General features: G+C 44.0%; 3 protein-coding genes across 3 annotated transcripts in view; 2 read left to right on the top strand and 1 right to left on the bottom strand.

Annotated features, from left to right (window-relative positions):
* Nucleotides 1-701: 701 nt before the first annotated feature.
* Nucleotides 702-8,204, bottom strand: scpep1 (serine carboxypeptidase 1). Its single transcript, XM_063215605.1, has 13 exons — nucleotides 8,037-8,204; nucleotides 7,682-7,824; nucleotides 7,483-7,572; nucleotides 6,836-6,991; nucleotides 6,312-6,386; nucleotides 5,944-6,016; nucleotides 5,397-5,434; nucleotides 4,637-4,765; nucleotides 4,288-4,393; nucleotides 3,677-3,790; nucleotides 2,006-2,143; nucleotides 1,516-1,679; nucleotides 702-1,242 (listed from the first exon to the last, which is right to left on the bottom strand). The coding sequence occupies exons 1-13, from the start codon at nucleotides 8,098-8,100 to the stop codon at nucleotides 1,180-1,182; spliced, it is 1,353 nt and encodes a 450-aa protein (XP_063071675.1). The 5' UTR covers nucleotides 8,101-8,204; the 3' UTR covers nucleotides 702-1,179.
* Nucleotides 8,205-8,319: 115 nt separating this feature from the next.
* Nucleotides 8,320-13,754, top strand: coil (coilin p80). Its single transcript, XM_063215591.1, has 7 exons — nucleotides 8,320-8,578; nucleotides 8,752-10,093; nucleotides 11,009-11,110; nucleotides 12,155-12,202; nucleotides 12,630-12,699; nucleotides 12,959-13,047; nucleotides 13,535-13,754. The coding sequence occupies exons 1-7, from the start codon at nucleotides 8,328-8,330 to the stop codon at nucleotides 13,592-13,594; spliced, it is 1,962 nt and encodes a 653-aa protein (XP_063071661.1). The 5' UTR covers nucleotides 8,320-8,327; the 3' UTR covers nucleotides 13,595-13,754.
* A 607-nt stretch (nucleotides 13,755-14,361) lies between these two features.
* Nucleotides 14,362-22,506, top strand: part of LOC134464509 (rab11 family-interacting protein 4A-like) — a 61,993-nt gene continuing 53,848 nt past the window's right edge. Inside the window, exon 1 of the mRNA XM_063217948.1 lies at nucleotides 14,362-14,588. Coding sequence (XP_063074018.1) covers nucleotides 14,406-14,588 — 183 coding nt within the window. The 5' untranslated portion in view covers nucleotides 14,362-14,405. The remainder of the gene's footprint in view (nucleotides 14,589-22,506) is intronic.

Genomic DNA, 22,506 nt, shown 5'->3' with positions numbered 1-22,506 from the left:
AATGCAATTTCGTTATGTGCAGTGTTCACTTGTGTGCTGTGGAGTGCTGGCTCACAATGACAATGGGAGTTGGAGTTTCCCCAATGGCCTTTCACTTCACATGGGCTTTCACACACAAACAAAAACAGTCACTAATTAGCTCGTCTGTTTTGCTGCTTGAGTGGTTTAGTGGATTAGCTGAAACTAATGAGGCAGGACTTAAAATCTCCCAAATAAGGCTTACTCTGATTTTGAGGAAATTCAAAACAAAAAGGAGTTCCAGTAGCCTAATGAGATCCCCTTTTAATGGAAACAGCAGTATTTAGATATCTTCTCCACATGTGTAACCTGATCAACACTGTTCAAGCATGTACAGTACCTGTAAAGGTTTACAAAAAAAGTATGCAGCTGCACAGACAATGTCTAGATACTTACAATCTCAAAATCATATTGAAGTTTTTTTTGCACCAGCCATTCATTCCATTCCATGTGACACAAAAAGGTGTCCAGGTATGTCCAATACATATACAGGGCCAGATCCACCATTGAATACTGACATGCATATAAACAGTCACTGCCACAGGTCTCCACAGCTCATGATTCCACAAGGGAAGCGTTACAGCACAGAACAATGATCAAGGTTTTAAATCAATCAATCTTGAGGCAAAGGGTTTTACAATATTTAGATGTTCCAGTAGAAAAACGTCAGAACACAGATATTATTTAAAAAAAATCCCAAACATTTATTGTTGGTTCAGCATCAGATTTACAGAGTAATACCCATAGTAATCAAAAAAGGCAGCAATGCTACAGTACCCCTATAATACACAACAGGACTTTGGAGAGTTGTGGAAAAAACAAATCTGGAAGTGCAGGACTGGAGGCAGACAGAGTGATTTTGGCAATCATGCTGATTGATTGTCTGGAAGAGCAGCGTGGCCAAGCCTGTTGGCCCCTAATGCCTCTTTTCCACTGCAGTTTTTCTTGTACGCCTACAGCTCAACACAGTGCGATTCGGCCACCACTTTCTGCTTTACGATTGAACCGTGTCGTGCCTATTCGAAAAGCAAAAAGTAGCAGCCGAGTTGCACTGTGTTGAGCTGTAGGCCTACCGAAAAACAGTAGTGGAAAAGAGGCCCCTTACTGAAGAAATTAGATACATTATTATTATTATTATTATTCCCTTTTAAAATTTTCCTTTTACTCCTGCTGAGTGATCATCTGCATCATGCGTAGGGCCATGTCACCCTGGTCTGATGGGATCTGAGAAACACAAACATAACATAATGAAAATCCATCACAGGGAAATCTCAGCCAGGTTAAAATGGAGTCACAGATTATTTGTGAAATTACTTAATTTAAATAATGAAAAAGTTCTGCAATTGTAAATACACACACTTTGTCAATAACCATATTTTCAAAAGGAAAGTCAACTATGGGTGAATGAATTCATCTGTACATAATATAGAAATAATTTTTAAATAATGCAACAGAAAAATGTAAAATAGTTTCCCCCCCCTCCATAAACCAACTGACCATGTGTCCAGCCTTGAGGATCCAGTAGAAGGCGAAGTTCTTGTAATTCTTGACGAAGGCCCCGGTGACCCCTGGAGACTCGGGGTCGTCCAGAGGCGTCCACTTCATCTTACTGAAGTGCTCGATGCCCGGCCACTTCAGATCCTTCACCCAGTTCTCCTGACCTGAGAACAGTCAAACCGTACAGATGTGGACATTTAAGTTAACAGAAAGCTGTACTGCTCAGTGACTGTAAAACCTATAGCTTTAAGATAAAAGAAAATGTTTAAGGCCATCATCTCGTCTATGAAACATTAACTGATGAATGCAGGTGTGCTCACATTACATCCACGAAATCAAAACACCAGTATCCCCTAGTGGTGGAAGAGGGTACAAAGTCAGAAGTCGGCCTACCAGAACATATTCCTACCGCAAGTTGTACAAGAGTGCAATGTGTACACTGCCAGCAACAGCACACTCTATGTCCCTTCCATCTTCCACTGCCACTTACCAATGGTGTCCACAATCAGGTCCAGCTGCCCGTTGTAGACAGTAACATTGACGCCAGCGTCCAGCAACTCATCCACAACGTCAATCACAGGCTTCATGAAGTCTCCAGACATGCTGGCAAACACATCCTCAGCCTGGCCTGATGGTTACACAAAGGACACGAATATGGTTTAAAAAAATATATAAATATATATATTTTTTTTTTTTTTTGGTCTTCCTGACTTTATTCATGACAGTATTGTGAAGATGGTGACAGGAAGCAAGTTGGGAGAGAGAGAGACAGGATAGGGCTGGCAAAGGACCCGGGCCGGGAATCGAACCGCATAGTAGACGAGTGCCCTACCCGTAGGCCACGATAGGGCGAAACAATATTGTTTTATACCTAGAACATTAGCACAGACATTACAGTGAGCGTGACGTTTTCTTTATGGCTCTGATTAGTCATTCACTGGGAAATCTTTCCAATCAAAAAGCATAGCTTTAAGAATAGAATAAACGCAGACAAGTGCTCGTGACTCAAGTCATATGTATCCCCAGAGGCTCAAAAACCATGAACTGCAGTTTAAAGTCTACAGTATATTTTTTGCTCGGGGCACCAACAGACTGCAGAATAACTGCCACTATTGACGGTACAGTAAACCAGAGCGATGTATTGCACAAATCAACCTGTTCTGCAGCTTGTGCTGAGAAGCTAAATTCAGATGTGGCGTCAGCGGTCGAGTAAATCTTTTTACCTCCCCAGGCAACATGGGATAAGGCATTGCTTCTTCCTGATCTCCTCTCTCTCTTCTCCCATCCACACATGCTGCATTTCTAATAGATCCCCAGAGTCATACACCACCGAGCACACTGACAGTTACACAAACCCATACAGTCCCCCAGACAGCCTCCTTCTCCCCTACTTGGAGATGACACAAAGCTGGGTCATGATTGTTGCATCTAATTAAACTATTCCCCCATGTAGAGGTGTTCATATTTGTTACGGTAGATACCACACCTGGGACCTGTACATCCAGCTACAGTAAATGAGTTTACCTCCCCAGGTGACCCCATCAGGGGATGACCCAGAGCTTTTCCCCCACTCTCTTCTGCCCTTTCTCCCATACACGGCCACATAATATACTGCCCGACAAAGGCAAAAGTGCAATAACTACGCCAACAGTGAAAGTGAGAAAAATGCCTTCAAAGCCATGGCAGTAAGTTGGATATTGTAGTAACTGCAACTTAGACAAACTCTAAAACATGACTTATTTTGACCATACAGCTTTGTCACAAGAAAAAGGAGGTGTAAGAGACCATTTTCAGTATAAAACTTAATTTTGACAAAATCTGTAGTTACTGCACTTTGCCTTTGTAGGGCAGTATACCGTACTGCAACTGAGGAATTTTGCTGCAAAATGACAAAAATGCCATTTTTTTTAACTTCAGCATTTTATTATTGGAAATGACTGTTCATACGTCCCATCCTCTATGTCTGAATTTTTGCCATTCTAATATTTTGAGAACACACTTTAAAACCTAGACATCTGGCATTTTGCAATGTAATGCAATGCCCACAAAAAAAAAGTACAAAACATTTGTAAATTTCCCAAAATTGAAATGAGTCATTTTTGCGACGAAGCTCTTCATTTGTAAGCAATAGCACAGCAGCAGAGTGAATGTGTTTGCTGACCTCCCCAGGTGACGTTTCGTGGGATGACTCTGAGCTTCTTCCTGATCTTGCCGTTCATCAGCTGGCCGAGCGTCTCGCTGTGCAGGGGCTTGATGTGCCGCCTCATCAGGGAGGCTACGCAGGGACAAAAGCAGAGATAGTTAAGGTCAAAGGGCACTGTCCAAATAAAATCTATGTAATAGGCATTAGCGCTAAAGACTGACATTTCATTTGATCAGACTCCAGTGCAGTTGAAACTAAACATATTGATTGATAAACATCATAAGGGGAGCAAGGGCATAGACAGAAACTGGAGCTCAGAAATGGAGAATACTCCACACATGCATCTCACATTTTTATAAGTCACACAAGTGGGATGAAAAAGAGAGACACGTGCAACAACATTTCAACTATCTACTTAAGTCTTTTGAAACCTTTTAAAAAGCCTGACGAAGACCTTGACAGTAAAAGGTTGATCTGAATAAAAATTACTAAAAGCAGCAGTGTGAAGGTACAATTTCTAATGATCTGTGGGACTTTTTGCCCTACGTTTGCAAAGTGTTGGATGTTCGTGCACTTTTGACCACAACACACTGGAAGTATTGGCGAGGATAATGACGGGGGTTACTCACTAAGGTAGTTCTCCTGCCCTGTTGATTTGAGTGTGGATTTCACAGCGCTGTCATCATCGTCAGACTCTTGGCCCAGGATGTTGTAGAAGTTAACTCCATTCGTGTTCTAGCAGCAAGAAACAAGACAGAGTTTAATCATTTGCTTACTTTGGTTTTGTGTCCTTTTTTTAATCCCTTCAACCAAATACTGTGCAAATTCTATCCATTTTCTGTTCCTATTCAAGAAAAAAAAACAGGTATCCAAAATAATCTTTAAGGTCATATTTTCTTTTAAAACATGAGAAACAGTATGAAAACCTAAAGCACAATGAAGTCATGTAGTAGCATATCTGTAGCAGAGTTTCCTGACCTGTTCCACCACGCTCTCCAGAATGGACCACAGTTCTGTTGCCTTGGTGAAGTCTCCATCGGTGACCGCTCTCTTCACAGCCTCTGCTGCACTGCCAACCTCATTCAGACCAGCATCATCCAGCAAAGACTGCAAGCCAGGACAAATATTCGATCAATTGTGTTCAATAAAGCCATTCCTCAAGACCACATACAGTAATACCTGTAGTACAACTGCCATCAGCTTTGACAAGCATTTTACAGTGTGAACATCATAATTTACATGAGTGCCTGTTGCAAGTTTTAAGTAAGCACACATGCCATGGCCTGTGAAAGAGGATGCAATGAATGGATACCAGGAGGATAAAAAAGCTTGCCCATTCTGACAGGCAACTTTGCGGTCTCCTTCAAAAGCACCATTTATGACCTGAGGCACGTGTACAGCGTGCTACCAGCTGATGTGAGTAGTGTTTGACACTAAAGTAGAAATACTGCCATTCACAGCTCAAGGTCTTGCCCTTCCCAGACACAGGCAAACTGACTGAAGGTGATCAGTATTCTAGAAATAAAAGTGAATCACTGCACCATGGACTTTTTATCATTTCATTGAACCAATGCTTCAGAGCGAAACACCTCCACTGTGGAGGTGACATGGCCACCGTGCGGTCACGGTCATTCATCAACTGTTCCTGTATTCCTTATGACTGAATCAGCACCTGGGTGATGGCTGTGCATAGGAACTGCATATTAACTGCATTGAGTTTGATCAGTATTCTACTTACTGTGCTGTAAAGATAAGGGCCCCATGTCAGGACAGAATCTGTAAAAGGGAGAAGAAAGCAGATAAGCTAAAAAACTGTATGTGATGGGCTACCGGATGTGCTCAACTCAGCATTGCGCATCACTGCTCCTTGTAGTCTTGCATAAGACCTCTGCAGACAAGTGCAAGACAGCCCTCCTCCCTCTGAATGTGACTTTGACCTGTGCTGTGACAATATGGACAGTTTGCAGGTTTCTAGGAATTTACTGCAGAATCGACAATTTTAAAACGATTAAAAAAAATAAAAAAAAATCCCCTACACACCCCATGTGCATGTCAATGTTCAGTGTACTGGAATTGTATTTTATTAGGGAAGGAAATTGGAGACTGTCGCCACCAAGTGCAGTCACTCAATTTCACTTCATTCTAACTACTGGTTGAACTGGCTAAAGCATTAGGTCAGATTGGATGACTGCTCTATAGGACTAAACGACTGCCGAAAATGTGAATGGACGAATCAACCTGCTCCGGATGGGACTGGAGGTAGTGGTTTGAAAAGGTGGACATACCCAGAGGTGAGATCCACGAGTCTCCCAAGGCTACGCCTGCAAAATTGCACTTGATGTCTCCCGCTGAAATGGCCTGCACATTCACGCAAACATTACACATGGTTAAAATGCATTTAGGCAATTTCCACAAATTAGATGGTGTCTGTGTGTAAATTCTTGTGAGTCTTCAATTCAGGCAGTCTGGCACACGAGTCACACAGTCCAGTTATGTCTTGCAGAGATAAGCAACTGATCACAAGACAAACAAAAAGAAAGAGGAAGCGTGAACGTTCACAGCTGTGCAGAAATCTGTTCCCCTATTATATGTGGAGACGACCACATGAATGTCGTGAGGACAACATTGACTCTGAATAGAGTGTGATCATTACCTTGGTGAGCTCCAGAGAAATGGCAGCAGCCATCTTCCCACCGTAAGACTCAGAGAAGATGTAGAAGGGGATGCTCTGTGGGCAGATTGAAAACAAACATGCAACAGAAATGTGAGGCAAAAACCTTGTGGTGGTTCGAAAACATTTAACCCATGGCTTTGAACACCTGGGAAGCTTCACTCAACCTTGGTCACAGGTACCTTGAGGAACATCTTACATAGCTAGGGCACAGCGGTGACATTGAGGAATCGTCCATTGGGCGTTTCAGGCCTTTCGGAAATCACACACACCCTCGCTCAGGCGATCCAGATCAGGGCAAATTAATTTCACCAACTCCTACATCAATGTCATGTTTTTTTAATGTATTTTGTTTGCCATTTAGCCTTTAATCAGATAGGACAGTGAAAGAGGGACAGGAAGCGAGAGAAAGAATGAAAAAAAGAGAAAAAAAGAAAGGGTCGCCAACACAGTGGCCCAGTACCCCACCGTTAGGCCACGGTTGGGCCAGATCAATGCCATGTTACCTGAAACTCTTCCTTTGTGGCAAAGAACTCCTTCAGCAGGGCCATCATGTCTGAAGACACTCCGGCTACATCTTTGGTGAGCAAATCCTGGGAGTCAGTGTAACTGTATCCTGTGCCAACCGGGTTGTCCACAAACAACACACTGGCAGCTTGGACCTGTGGACAAGGGACAGTAGTAGAGAGTGGAGCACCATTTATTGATCCCGAGGGAAATGAAGGGGTCAAGTAGCATACATAATACAGAAGAAGACACAAAGACTTCACACACAACATTGCACATATATCCACCATACATATCCACAGGTCAGATGATCATGATCACACACACACACACACACACACACACACACACACACACACACACACACACACACACACACACACACACACACACACACACACACACACACACACACACACACACACACACACACACACACACCACACACACACACACACACACACACACACACACACACACACACACACACACACACACACACACACACACACACACACACACACACACACACACACACACACACACGGGTAGAGATGAATGGTATCCAACAATTTTGTCTTCCCTTTGTGAAAATTCAAAGAAGACGCTGGTATCAATCATTCATTTGGAGCCATACCACACTTACCCAAGTGGAGTCTCTCTCATCCAACTCCCGGTCAAGCGGTCCAATCTCTTCGAAGTTACCAAAACCAGTGCTGGATGCGCCAGGCCCACCCTATAAACAAATTTGTTTCAGTTATTAAACACACCAAATCCTTCTAATGCATGCAGGGAATGCAATGTCAACCTCAAAGGAAGAACGGATAAATTGAGAAGCACAATACCTGGAGCCACATTATAAGAGGGAAATCTGTGTAACTGGTACCAGGATTGTTGGCGTAGTAAAGCCACCAAAACATATGAGCACCCTCCCGGACATCCACGTAGCCCCAAGATTCTTTGCCCGCGGATACTGGTCCTGCAAAACCTTTAGGGAAGACACAAAAGAACAGAATGTTTTGAAATGTGTCACGGGAAAGATACTCGCAAGACAGTCATCCCGAGTGATGATCAATTAACCTTACAGACTTGTGTGATTCAGCAATAGTTAATGAAGGCAATAATTGCCCCCTTAAAATGTAAACAGCCGAATCTGCACATTCTCAGAAAGTGTGAACACTGAGAAATGAAACGGTTTACCTCCATCACTGAGTGAAAGCAGCAACAGCACAACAGCAGCCGTACAAGTCTTTGGGCGCTCCATTGTCCGCGGAATTGTGCTTACAACTTTCCGTAAGCTGTGCTCTTTGGAGAGAAGTGGGGAGATGCGCAAACATATAGGCAAAGGTCATATGACATCCCTGTGTCAGCTGACCCAAATGAGGAAGCAATTCATTTGTGGAGTGTGGACACCCATGCCAACAGATGGCAGTAGCCAGCTGTAGTTTATAAGATCAATGAAACTTTTTCCAAAAACATGCATCAGTAGCTATGGCCGCCTCCAGTCTCAATGTGGTGCGTGTCAGGTTGTATTTTGATTATCCATCACCGGCTGTGCCTACCTGTCGTATGTGTTGGTTGCTTGTAGATCTGAACAAATGCCGAGTTGTCGGAGATTTGGTCAGCGTCATCAGAGAGAAGTTTGAATACAGTCGCAAGACTTGCTTAGACCTTTTCATTGAGGACTGCTATCTTCCACCATCTGAAAGCATCTACGTCGTGCGGGATAATGACAGCATAAGGTGATACTTGCGAGCTGATTACCCTTTAGTTTTCATGTAGACATTTCATTATTATCTACATTTCATATTCCATGCAGTTTAATTTACTCTGCCTATTGCTTTCTGCTGCAGTTGCACAACAAGCAACGTTGCTGACACCCCCCCCAAATGCTGTATAATTATTCTGTTTACAGGGTAAAAGCTGAAAGTCCACCCCATCTGAATGGCGCAGAGCCTGACGCGTCCAAGACCCGAGAAAAGAAAAGACGGAGGGAGCACGTAGAAGTCGCAGCAGTAGACGAGCAGCCATGCACCACAGCCAAGAAGAGAAGACACACCGAGGAGGAGACGCAGCCAGAGGTTCAGACAGATGCTGTAGTGAAAAATAAGAAAAAGAAGAAGGACAAGAAAAAGAAGAGGAAGGAGGAGCAGGCCAGTGCCAGTGGAGGACAGAAAGAGACGGTCAAATCAGCCTCTGGAGCTGCTGCAGTGTCAAAACCTCAGACAGATAAATCTAGCAAGAGAGCCACCACTGCAGTAAATGGCAAGCCCACTGGCAAGAAAGCCCAGGAGACATCTTCAGACTCCAGCGAGAGCAGTGATGAAGGGTCTCCAAAGAGACATGTTCAGCCCAAACCACACAGACAGACGGCTGCCGCTGGCAGTGCAGGCACGGGGAGTAAGCCTGGTGGTGCTGCAGCCAAGCGCAAAGACAGCTCCTCATCCTCCTCCTCAGACTCTGACTCAGTCCAGAAGCGTCCCCCCAAAAAGGCGACACCTGTCAAATCCCTCCCTGCTTCCAAGCCCTCTGCTGTACCCTCCACCAAGCCTGGCCTGCAAAACGCTACTGCTGCTGTAAACGCAAAACCCAAGCCCAAGCCCCCACCCAATAAAGCAGCACAGAGTTCCTCGTCGGACTCGTCTGACTCCTCCACCAGTGCAGAGAGGCCTCCAGCAAAACGCACGCCAGCGATGATCCCCCCGCCTGCCTCCTCGGCCGTCCCCAAAACTGCAGCTCCCTCTGGGGGAAGCTCCAAGAAGCCGCAGGCTAAAGCAGCGGAGACCTCCTCCGATTCCTCAGACTCTTCCTCAAGGTCGGAGAAGGCCCCAAAGGCCCAAAAGCCCTCCCCCTTCACCAACCCCAAAGCCCCGTCATCCGCACCGGCCTCCCTCCTCAAAACCCCTTCGTCTGCCCCCTCAGTCAACGCACAGCCAGCGGCCAAACAGGCCAACCGCGCCTCATCCTCGGACAGTAGCGAGGAAGAGATTGAGCTGGTCATCAGGAAACCGGCGCTGAACGGCATGGGCCTGAACATCGCAGGGGTGGTCGCCTCCAGTCCCATCGTGAGCGCAGCCAGGGGCAGACCAGGGAGTGGGGAGGGGAGGTTCGCCCGGAAGAGCAGAGGTGGGAGTGGGGGGGTTGGACGTGGGAACGGGACGCCCTATAGTAAAGGCTTCCGGTACGACTACCAGGATGAGGACTGGAAGAAGAGCAGGTTTTCAGACTCGCTGGTCAACACTAGTCTGTTCGTGCAGGTGAGATATAGTGTCAAATAGTCCAATATGTCCCCTCCCTTATGCATGCTTTTTTTGCATGAGAGGCTTTTTTCAAAATCATGGTCTATTAGTTAACGTGAAAATAATTAAAATGCATAACACTGTGTTTTGCACTGGGGGTTTACATACCATAGAACCTTTTTTAATATAGATATTTTAGCTTTTATTGGCTTTTATTTATTTTTGATTATCAGTAGTACTTCATAGCATCAATCATACTATCTCATTTTGATGGGAATGAGGGGGAGACAGATTGGGTAGGGATGGAAAACGATCTAGGCCAGACTTCTAGAATGCCAGCATGACAGCATGAGGCTGCTCCTCAGAATTCCTAGGAGGTCAAGTGCCAGCCAAATGTTTGTCAATGCTGGGGTACCTACTTGTGCAGCTGTGCTGCGTAATCTTATGTATAAATTCATGTGCAGGGCATCTGAGTCACAAAATATTCTAGTTGCTGTCCTGGCCAGCCCTAAATGTAGCTCTGTGAGACTCTTCTCAAGCATGTGGAATCACTGGCGAGCATGCTTGTATGTGGGATATTGACTTGAGAATTATGATACATCTGTGTTTTTTTCCCCTTCTTTTTCTTTGTCAGTTGTTCCTGGTTTTTGTTTGTTTGTTTTTTGTTTGTTTTGTTTTTAAGATATGTACTGTGTTGTGATGCTTTGTCTTTTTAATGTGATATGGATCCCCCTGGGTCTGGAATAAAGAATGAATTGAATTGAATTGAATTCTAGGCTAAACCTGCTGGGATCATGGTCAGCTGTATTAGCATACATCACCAGCGAATCTTATATCTAGGCTGGTTCTAACATTGTACTTCTTTTGTAGTTACTTATAACTTGTTCTTGTTCCCCTTTTTGCATGCTCTCTCCTCCCTCCTTATGGAAGCAGAACCCCCCTGAGGCGCCGCCACCCCCACCACCCCAACGTGAATACAGCACCTTCCCACTCCTGGCTGCTCCTCCACCGGTTGGTCAGAAGATCGCCTTCAAGGTAAGCTGCCTATCTGCTGTGCTACGTCTGCATCTGAGCGTGAATTCCAATAAGGTGGTTCTTAATCATGTTCTTGGTATACACCCCTGGTTTAATTAAGTGGTAAACCTACAGGAAGTGGTAAACCTGTTTACTCTGCAGGTGTCATTTACCGTACTCAGTGCTTAATTTGAGGGGGAGCAAGGGGGAGCTAGCTCCGGAACCTCAGATGAGAGCTCCGGAACCTTGGAATTGAACCTCAGGGGAAGACATCACAGACCCCCCCTGCTGGGGGAGCCACCCATCCTCTGTGCTCCGGGACCTCCCACTTGACAAATTAAGCACTGACCGTACTTAAGAAAACGAGGACCGCTGGCTCTTCTGCTAGATGATTTACTACTATCTCAAAGTGAACTGAACGTGGTTTACCACTGAACCAGCTTCTTGGAATACCCACCAGGTTATGTTAACCCGAATGTAATACTAGTGGTAAACCAGCTAATAAAAGAGCTTGGAGTCATCATTGACATGTGCATGGTAATGATGCATGCAAATGGCATCTGCACACTATCTACTGTATCTGCAGGTGTACCACTCTCTGCACAGTAGGTTAACTTTGACAGGTTTATCAGTTAACCATGTTCTTGAAATATACCCACCCCCATGGATTTGTGTAAACAGTCTCTGGCAGTCTACTAATATTGAAATTCAGAGTCTTTTCAAAGCCATATTTTACTCTTCTGTTGAAAGCTGACAATAGACTTCAGGGGTGTGTTTCTCGAAAGCGTAGTTGTTTGCCAGTTAGCAATTTGGGTAGTTGTCAATGGGAAATGGCATAGTAAACATCAAAGAGCCAATGTAGTTAACAACTATGGTTTCGAGAAATGCACCCCAGAATTGTGTATGTTGGTTGCCTTTTCATTTTAGAACACCACGCATCCTGTGCTTAGTATCGCATTGGCCTGTTGTCCTTGAGTCAACTTTATATTGTTACTTTCTGTTTGTAAGACTATCTGGTTCTTTGTAAGACTATCCTGTTCATACAATGTTTTGATTTTATAACAGCTACTGGAGCTGACTGAGAATTACTCCCCTGAGGTGTCGGATTACAAGGTAAACGCTTTCGGTTTCAAAATATTTACACACCAAAGCTTGTCACAGTGCTACTGCTAGTGTGGGGCTTTAACTCGGGCAGGAATGTCAGTAAATACTGTCAGAACTGGGCAACACATGGAACACACACAAGGCTGTTTGCATGGGTGAAATTGTTAAAATTATTTCGTTCATTATTTGAAGATATAGGGCAACATGAGAATGGAAAAACTCAATTTGTAATTTCCTACCCTGCAAGAAACCCATTACGGTGTTACTACTGAATGGTTCTCCATAAAAAAAGTGTAAACAAGTGGACTAGTTGTCCATAAGCCTTTAGGTAGCAGTTGGTTTCTATTTTCATAATGTTGATGTTATGTTTTCATGGACTGTAAGATTATTGTTTTCACTTTCTTCCTGCTCTCGCTCAACTCTTATCTTCCAACAGGAAGGGAAGATCACTGGATTTAATGTCACTACCAACATGTTAGAGCTGCAACTACTCTCAAGACCAAAAGGTATGTGCCACTGTATGCTAATAGTTGGTGTCATATAAAATGGCTCGTCCATTTAAAAAAAAAAAATCTATCTTCATTTATCATGTGCCGTCGTACATTACATTAGATTCACAGCATTAACAAAAAAAGTATAACCACAGGTACTGTATATGTGTATAAGTGCTTTAACATCAAATTGATTCACAAGAGATTCATAGAGATACTTGTGACAATACTCCAAAAATCCAACCCACTTGTCTGTTGCTTCTGCCCTATCCAGTTCCGACAGAACCGGGCAAGTTTGATCTGGTGTATGAGAACGCAGATGGTTCTGAGGTGGTGGAGTATGCTGTGACCCACGGATCCCAGGTACTGTAAATATCCCAACAGTTCCACTCCCTGTAAATCACTGTAAATATCCCAACACTTTCTGAGACGATATCTGTTCACTGGAGTTTTTCCAGTTGTGATTTTGACTGCTGATGTTTTATATCCACATTGCAACTGCATAATTTATTTACTTCTATTACAGTGTAATATATTTAAATCACTGCTGGTCCATTTAGCACTTCTTTTAAGGCCGTTGTTTATTAAAGTGTAATATCTGCTTTGCTTCCAGTTCGGCATTCAGTTGTGACCTTTGCACAGCCTGCTCTGGTCACAGTTTAGCCAAAGCCTTCTCTTTTGTCAGGGGTCTGCCTGAGTTTAAGCTCCGCTCTTCCAAACAAACACGGCTGTGGGATCATCCGCTGTTATTGTTTTGAGTTGACAGCAGTTAGCAGTTTGTGACGTACCTGCCTTGAATATGGTGTGTATGCTAATATGCAATGTTGTCTGCTGTCTGTTTCATACACAGTTGACCGAGCGCTGGGATGCATTGCTGGAGCCGAGGCTTATTGTGGAGAATGTGGGATGAGAGTCCTCTCACCAAATTGAACGAGTCACACATCTTTGCTTTCAACTTTTAAATAATGTAATTTTTTGACCAATGTTGAATAGAAATGTTTTCTTTGAATTGGAGGTTTTAATGTTTTCTATGTTGATGTTGTTCAGACCAAATAAATATTCTTTTTTTAAAATAAGCTCCCGCTATTTATTTAAAAATTATGACGATATTTTGGAGGTGATATTGTTTTCAGAGAATTGAATTACAATTCATTTAAATAAATTAAAAGGCTTTAATATATCAATAATTACACCTGCATACTTACAGTTAATGTGAAAAATCTGAGACCTTTTTGAATTCAGAAGTATCTAATCCAATGGTCTTCAGTTGATTAATTCTCACTTGTTTGACGTGTTTCTCCTCCTACTTACCCAACAACAAGTAACAAGCATAGACGTCAGAAACGTGAGAACGTGTTTCCAAAACTCTTGAGAAATGAAGTACGAATGATTCACATGTTTTGGTTGTGAGGCAGGAGGGTCCCTTTGACATTATGCCACTATACCTAATGGATCCATTGGTTTACAATGCGTCACAACTAATGTGGATTCTCATAGATTTTTGTCTTCATTAAATCTCACGGGTAATTGACTATATGGTCGTGTTTCAAGGCTGACTTAGTTAGGTTTTAAATCTTCGCTACCCCTTATCAACAGCCCAGTGGTCCTTTCCGCTCAGCTTGTGTGATGATGCTGATGTCACCGTCGCGCGCTGAGAAGTGAAGCTGCGAACACTGGTGGTGATGGCGCCCATCGCGCGGATTCCCTTGGACTGCTGTTAAATGTTTTCTCTCCTCAGCTCCGACACGACAATGGACGGAAATGTCTTCCCTGACCAAGAACAGCTGCTGGGATTTCTGAAAAAGCTGAAAGAAGTCTTCGATGTGTGTGACGAAGATGCAGATGGTTATATTCGTGTTGAGCACCTAGTGGACCTTGGTCTACAGTTCGGGCAGGGAGATGAGGTAAGATCCTCTCATTAAAGTAGCCTACCATATGCTTTAAATAATCAAGGACGATTGGATGAGAAAGAGACCATTACACATCTTGCTCAAAACCATGTCAATGATAAATGCGTAAACTATTACATCAGAAATTGCACGCCATCCATGAAATCAACTTGTTCCTTTGCTCATGCTCATGAACAGGTTGTCATAATGCTGGAGGGCATACGGACCATAGATATTTCTTATGATTTTCGATTCGATATGTTTGAAATTTACCTGAAGCTTTGGAGAATTATAGGCAATTATACATTTTAATGCGTAATCACGTAGACTAGTTCACCTCGGTCTTAAGTAAAGGGTTTGGATGGTGACAGCCTCCTTCCAACCTCACTCGGGGAGAGACGATGTTACATAATGTTATCGACAATGATTCATGCGTCCTGCAAAATTGCATTGCGTAGCCTTATATCTTATAAGCAGATAAGCTTTACCTTAAATGTAACTAGCTTATTAAACACCATGATGTACAGCTGCAGATATCCTTGGTGACATTCTTGATGTCATTCATTAAAACCTTGTTCATTCTTTGCATATCCCTATCCAACATCAGGCAGGCTACACTCTTATTTTGCCTGCAAGACACACTGATGTGAATACCCTACAGCTGACATGACTTGATTTAGATGCCATTAGAACAGCACAAATTGCATTTTGTGTACAGTCCCTGACATTCAGGGGTGATTGCCCCTTGAAACTACCCCTTTGTGACTACCGAGAGCATCAAACCTGAGTTCAAACGGCGTGTAGTGGCCTATTAGCTGCTCTTTTGCTGAGGTCTCTTCACCTGCTTTTGTGTTGCCAATGCTGGTCATGTTGCTATGGAGCGAGAGTATGACTGTGCGTAGGGAGGCCTTGTCAATTCAGCTTCTATTGCATTGGAACCTCTCCTACTGACTACTCTTAAGCAGTTATTATCATGCTCTCTTCATGTAATAACCAGCCATACATGCATAGTGCCATATTTTTGTTAAGCAGAGTTTTCTCATTTCTTTATGCTAATTATTCTTTTGAACCCCCCCCCCCAAAAAAAAAAAAAAAAAAAAAAAACCTGGCTATGTTTTCCTGTCTGAGTGGTGACTTGTGCCTTGCATCCTCTTCAAACATCTACTGCTGTCAGTGAAATCAAATTGTAGGCCTACAATTTTGTCCTAAAACGTCCTGTGTATAGTTTCTTGGCCCATTCACCGAACACAGTGCTGTTGCATCTGAAGCACTTTTAGAGCTGTCACACCAAATTGCTGGCATTGATGATTAAAAGGCTTACCCCCCCTGTCCCCAAACGCACTGCAGTCTCTGTAATCAGCCAAAGGAACACCATCATTTAAAATTACCCCGAATGGCAGCCAAATAATAGCTTAAGCCTGACAGAGCGCTGTCGTAAGTCCTCCTAGCTCTGTGCTTCACTGACAGCCAAAAATGGCCAATCTAATTAAGTCTTCTTCAAGGGATACTTCAATGTGGGTGGAAATGCTATGGATCTGACTGTGTGTGATTTTGGTGAACCTCAATGTGAAGTCACAGGATGAATGAGGTCTCTACAAAAGCCCCATTTGGCATAGATGTGGCAAACCGGTTGCCTATTTTTTGCTCGTAACAACAGGCGTCAGGTACAGACCACAGGCTGTGTGCCACTGCCACAGATGTGTAAAAATGACTGTGCTGTGGGTTGCAGTCACAGCAGATAATTTGAGCATTCTGAGAGTGTCCTGAGTTCCGGAGTGCAGTCTAGGTACAAACGGTCTGGTTGAAATAAGGACATTCAGCACGTATTCCCTCTTATCATGACTTGATTTTGCAGTGTTAATTCAACACACTCACAGAGTTAAATTTACACTCAGTGTTGGTGCTACTGTGTGGAATGAATGCTAAATTTAGGCTACTTTGTATTCTTTCTCACCACAATACATTTGAAATGGTTGTTTTACAGATCCAAAGCCCTCTAACGACTGATGCTTACCTTGTTATTCGAAATTCCACCAAATAAATTGCTCACATGTATCGTTTCAGCAACTGGAGATTTCACATTGAATGCATGTACGGGGCTAGTGCTTGGTCCTGTGTATTTTGCATTACTGGTAAATACCTCCAAAGTAACTGTGTATAAAAGTAAAAGGTGTTTTGCTGACGTGCATAATGCCACGTGAATAACGGACAAAAACTGAATCGTAGGAAGAACGTGCCATGTTTACTGCTGACAGCTGTAAGTACAGTTTTTTGCCGAAGCAAATGCTGTCAACTCCTGAATGTCATTGACATGCACCATAAGCTCAAACAACTTTCTGAAGCTCCAGGGTCAGTGCTTCTGAAGCTTCTTTTTCCTCAGTTTTAAATGATTCGTCTCAAAACGAACAACATTAAATTACACTGTGTGAAGACTGGATAACATTTGGATTAGTGGGCTCTTTGAGCATGGAGAAGTCTAGTGTGTCAGGAGGATGCAGATTTGACTGACCTATTCTCCTGTCACCACCTCCCCACCCCTCATGCGTCACACACACACACACACACACACACACACACACACACACACACACACACATACACACACATACACACACACCACCCGGCCCATTATCGCCCTTATGGCTAATGATGTGAACTAGGGCACCTCCTGGCATTTCCAGGAACACACACACACACACACACACACACACACACACACACACACACACACACACACACACACACACACACACACACACACACACACACACACACAGGCCCCTCTCACTCGTCATTGCTCTTCCCTAATGTCATTGCTTTGCCCCATCATCAATCAGGGCTGTGGGTGGCATCAGCTCATTTAGCTTGTTTGTTCCTGGGATTGTATCTTTTTTAAAAGATTGCCCTCCTTTCCTCTTGGGGCCCCGGTTGAAACACACGAATCGCACGACATGGGCGGATGAGCGCATGTTTAATGGTTGAGTCGTCCGTCTATAGGCCGCCTCGCTAAAAATAACAGCCCCTCAGCAGAACTGCTCTGGCCGCGTCACCATGGATACACCTGCGCAACAAAACTGGTAGTGGTGGAGGGGGGATGCTCAGGCTATGTGGTCAGTAGAGGTGGGTTAGGTGGGAGAGGCGGTTGGGGATCGTGTGTGTGTGTCTGTGCGTCTGTGTGTGTGTATGTGCAGGGCTGCTGACAGCTTTGGCTGGGCCCAGGACAAAGATGTCAGAAAGGGCCCCCCAACTTAATACATACAATGTAATGAGGAACCAATTATGGGCCCCCTCTCTCCCTGGGCCCGGGACAACTGTCCCCTTTTACTCCTCCCCCTGTTGGCACCCCTGTGTGTGTGTGTGGTGTGGGATGTGGGGTGAATGGATGGTCCCCCATTTCCACCTCCCTGTGAAACGTGACCAGGATAGGGGCCAGTCTGCAGTACCTCCCATCAGAGCCGCTGACAGCTTTTGCTGGGCCCGGGACAAAGTAATCTGAAAGGGCCCCCAACCCAATACATATAATGTAATTGGGACCCGTTTCTGGGCCCCCTATCTCCCTGGGCCCGGGACAACATACCCGTTTGTCCCACCTTGTTGGCGGGGCTGCCTCCCATTGCGGACACAGAGAGAGAGAGAGAGAGGACTGGTAGTGCTTTTTGTTCTCTGGTATCCAGGTCAGGCCATTGGAGACCAGACAGGAGCACGTAGGGCCCCCTTTTTTCTGCAACATTGAACAAATGTGACATTAGTGCCTGGGTGGCACATAGTGTGTGTGAGGTCAAACCGATGGGAGGCGCTGGGTGGAGTGGAGGGCACACCAGTGATGCGCGGGCTGACCCGAAAGCAGCGGGCGCTTGCAATTAACTGCGGTCGACCGCAGGCACGGGTTATGAAATATTATTTTTAATGAAATTCGGGTCGGGTGCGGTCGGTCAGGACCTTTGAAATGATGCCGAATTTTAAAGTAGGCTATAGGCTAGCCAATAGGCTATAGTTTACTTTAGCAGACAGGGACATTTTTTGCGAAATAGATCAAAGTTTATATGGCTGAATACCTACGATGGTGCCACGCGCTCTGCAGGAGACTTAATGAGGCTCCTGCGTCGGCCGAATATCTTCTGCGCGCAACTGGTGCAGCAGGTGCAACCATTGAGTGCATTTTGAAGAACACAGAGGGTGCTCTCTAAACAGTGCAGTGATGGATATAGCCTACATATTTTCTTATACAATTGTAATGGTTTCGCGCTCATGGGTTGCTTACAGAGTTTGTTTTCATTTCCTGTGTCGTACCATGACTACGAGGCAATCCACTTGACGGCTGGCTCCGTCTGCTCACCAACCTACAGATTAATTTTCTCCATGTATCCAAACGACGATGTTACCGAAATAAACAGGTGACAGTCGGCAGTCCTCATTGCATGGCCTGGGTTCAAAAATCCAACATGTCCTGTTGAAATGCACAGCTGTCTTGTTCTTGACGCAAATTCCTTTTTTAAGACCTTTATTGATGTGATTGTGCTTTGCCAATGACGCTAGGATGTTCATAAAGACGCACGGCTACTATTTTCAAAGGCGGGTCGGGAAGCGGGCCGGGTCAATATTTTTTCATGAATATTTCTTGCGGGCAGGGCAAGCGGGCGGACTAGGGAAAAAAGCGGTCGGGTGTGTCTTGTTTTTTCGTCGACCCGCGCATCACTGGGGCACACCTCAGACGAGCTCTAAAACACGCTCCAAGACGGACCAGCTGACGCTTGATAACAGGTTTCAGGTGAGGATCTGTCCAATGTAGGTGCACCTGCCATATGTGCATGTCCCTCTCCTCTCACATGTTAAATAAAGAGGCATACAATTGGAAAAATCTATCTTACTGACTTTAATTGTCTAATCTTTAGTGACTTAAATCGACCCATGACAAATTAGGTTGTCCTTTTTTCTAAAAGTAGGTGACCAAGGGTGTAACTTTGTGTAACTTAAGACTTTTTACACACATTTTATAGTAACTTACATAGAAGTAAGTTATGTTTTTTTTAATTGATTAAAAAAAAACACAAACAAACAAACACACAAAAGACACACAAAAAGGGAAAAAAAAGTAAGTTATGTTTTGTTTACCACACAAGGTCATTTAACCATGATAGAAAATAGCTGCCTCAGCGAAGAACACTGAGAGCAGCCGATGGGCAGATATGCAGCGAGAGAGAGAGAGAGATGGAAAGATATAGATCATAAGAGAGACTGAGAAAAAGATAGAGTTTATACTGATGTAGAGCAGACATCCTTCTGTCTTTGCCTTGCATGTGTTTTTGTACACAACAACAACAACAACATATTTTCTGGCTGCTACTTAGTATTGTTTTGAACAATTTAAAACCTGTCAAATGTCTGTCTGTGTACATTTAGTGGAAAATTCACTGAAGCAGCCACAACTCTGTAGGCTCCATTGCTCCTGGAAAATGAGGGGTTGATGAAACGTCCGTGGCTCATCCGTAATTAAAATTAAACGCTTCTCCTGTTTGTTATTTCATGCAAGATTACCTCTGAGGAAGTCGCCGGCCATCTTATCGTGAAGGTGCGAGCATTGTGTTATCTCCTCACAGTCATCTAATGGTGCACTGTAGATTTTCTGCAAAGTGTTAATTCAACACTTAGAGAGTCGAGAGTTGAGAGTAAACATCTTCTGGAGTGCATTTGACCTCAGGGTACTTTATAAATGTTGAATTAGCACTGTGTTGCTTTACTGTGTGACTCCTCTCTGTTGCCTGCGGGTGAAACAGGTTGCGGTCTTCGTAATTGTCCAGAATACTGGAGAGGTGGCCACGGTTAAATGGGATCGCCAGTGTTGGTTAATGTGTTTGCTCCAATGTCACTGTTCATCGCATTGAGGAAGGTGTTTCACCTCAGATTGATGGGGGAGAGGGGTTCAGTAATGAATATGTGTCCAGTCACATGACAGCAGGCCACAAGTAGCCCTGGGGGACACATTGGGTTAATTTTACTTTCTGGGAGTGCAGATTCTAGGCTTTCCGATGGTACCTTGCACATTCACTCTGAGAGACATGTGACTCTGTGATCGAAATTTGGTCACAAATAGTTATTGCTATGCAGGGCCTTTTTATTCTTATAGTTCTAGGGCCCATTGCCTAATGGCAATCTACTGTAGCGGGAAGGCTTTCAAACTGCCTTGTTCTGTAGCAGTCTGGAAGCGCTTCTTCGTATGTGCTCATATCAACATCAATCATTTCAGTTAACTAACCAATCACATGATCGCAACCATTTTTAGATAATTGTCCAGTTTTATGTGCGTATATATTTTATAATCATATCCATGCAACTGACTTGTGAAGCCATAAAACAAAGACACACCAATCAGCTGAAATTGCCTTTTAATTGTAGTAGATTTGTGTTGTTTTACAAATTCAGTTGTTAAATGTTCGCAGAGATGCCAAATATGATTCACCACATCTTGTTAAAACATTTTTTTTTTCTGGTTGAGATTCATGCTGTTGAGTGTGGGACGGACACAGCACTGTGAGGGAGCACATCGTGTTCTAGAGCCGCAGATCAATACACTCACTCAAGTTGTGGCACTGGGCATCGCAGATGGCTGATGTGTGTTTGTGTGTGTGTGTGCGTGTGTGCGTTCAGTATGGTACTGTAGTGAAGGCCGAGTGTGATGTAACTGGCAGTCACAGGGCGGTCATGGACGCCTTGGTGAAGGAAGAGCTGATGAGGGTAGATAGAAGGACCTTTGTGTGTGTGAGTGTGTGTGTGTATTGTATGTGTGTGCGTGTGTATGTGTGCATTTGTACTGTATGTACTGTATGTGTGGGTGTGTGTGGCTCCATAGCCCCACAGACTGAGACTGTGTAGCAGTTGGTCCAGAAGGAAGGGAAGCTGATAGCACGATGGGTGGTGACGAGTGGGGGGGTGGGGGTGGGATCAAGCATCCAACCACCAGACAACCTCAATCTGATGTTGAGCAAAGATAAATGTTCACATTCACTCATGCTCTCCCCTTAAATACCTCAAAATATGACAACAAATTCACATGTTGACCACCCTACACACACACACTTTTTATTTCTCTCTCTCTCTCTCTCTCTCTCTCTCTCTCTCTCTCTCTCTCTCTCTCTCTCTCTCTCTCTCTCTCTCTCTCTCTCTCTCTCTCTCTCTCTCTCACTCTAACACACACACCCTCCCCCTTTATTCTTCCTCTATCTTCCTCTTTCTTCACATGTGTGCTGGCTATTGTGTGTGGCTCTGCTCTGATGTAAATGTGTACAGTATGTGCCAAGCCAACAACCACCAACCCCCATCACCTAGGTTTAACCCCCTTTACTGCTGTCTGTGTGCAGCAGCCTTGACAGGGACAGAGAAACATGGACAACAGAGAGAGGAAGGCAAGAGAACAGGGAGCAGTATTATAGGGGTGGGTATTGGCAAAGGGTTCATGAGCCAATCCATGATACACATGCTATGATGCGATTCTATAAAGATGCATTGCGATTCATGTACTGTCGCGATGCATTGCAATATTTACTTCAGTATATATGTACAAATACAGCTTATTTGTCTGTTGCTGTGTAGCCTTCATAAGTGAATTTATTTTATTTAAGCATTGAAGCATCTGGGAGAGCACTTCCATCACAACAGAAATATCACCTACTCTCTTCTGATCAAAATAAACCAGTGGTAAATTAAATTTTGTTAGGCCTATTATTAAATAATCGATTGTCATTAATCTTTGCAGTATATTGTGAAAATAAGTATCTCAATGCATTGTCATGGCGATTGTTTTTTGCACACCCCTGGTGCAGTATAGCGAATACAAACAGAAGCGGAGTAATTACAGTTGAAGGAGAATTGCAGTCGGAAAATAATGACTAAGGGCTTTACAGGAGGACGGGCTGTTGATCTGCATCAAATTGATCAA

The sequence above is a fragment of the Engraulis encrasicolus genome, chromosome 2 (genome assembly GCF_034702125.1).
Source record: "Engraulis encrasicolus isolate BLACKSEA-1 chromosome 2, IST_EnEncr_1.0, whole genome shotgun sequence".
Classification (NCBI taxonomy): domain Eukaryota; kingdom Metazoa; phylum Chordata; class Actinopteri; order Clupeiformes; family Engraulidae; genus Engraulis; species Engraulis encrasicolus.
Note: the sequence above shows the minus strand (reverse complement) of the source record. Positions and strands in the feature narration are given on the sequence as shown.

Excerpts from the sequence above, each read along its gene's own strand:
- scpep1 (XM_063215605.1), bottom strand. The coding sequence starts at position 8,100 with ATGGAGCGCCCAAAGACTTGTACGGCTGCTGTTGTGCTGTTGCTGCTT. Across the intron at positions 7,825-8,036 it reads GCTTTCACTCAGTGATGGAG|GTTTTGCAGGACCAGTATCC; the intron begins GTAAACCGTTTC and ends TCTTCCCTAAAG. Across the intron at positions 6,017-6,311 it reads TTTCTCTGGAGCTCACCAAG|GCCATTTCAGCGGGAGACAT; the intron begins GTAATGATCACA and ends GTGAATGTGCAG.
- coil (XM_063215591.1), top strand. The coding sequence starts at position 8,328 with ATGGCCGCCTCCAGTCTCAATGTGGTGCGTGTCAGGTTGTATTTTGAT. Across the intron at positions 8,579-8,751 it reads CGGGATAATGACAGCATAAG|GGTAAAAGCTGAAAGTCCAC; the intron begins GTGATACTTGCG and ends TTCTGTTTACAG. Across the intron at positions 12,203-12,629 it reads CTGAGGTGTCGGATTACAAG|GAAGGGAAGATCACTGGATT; the intron begins GTAAACGCTTTC and ends ATCTTCCAACAG.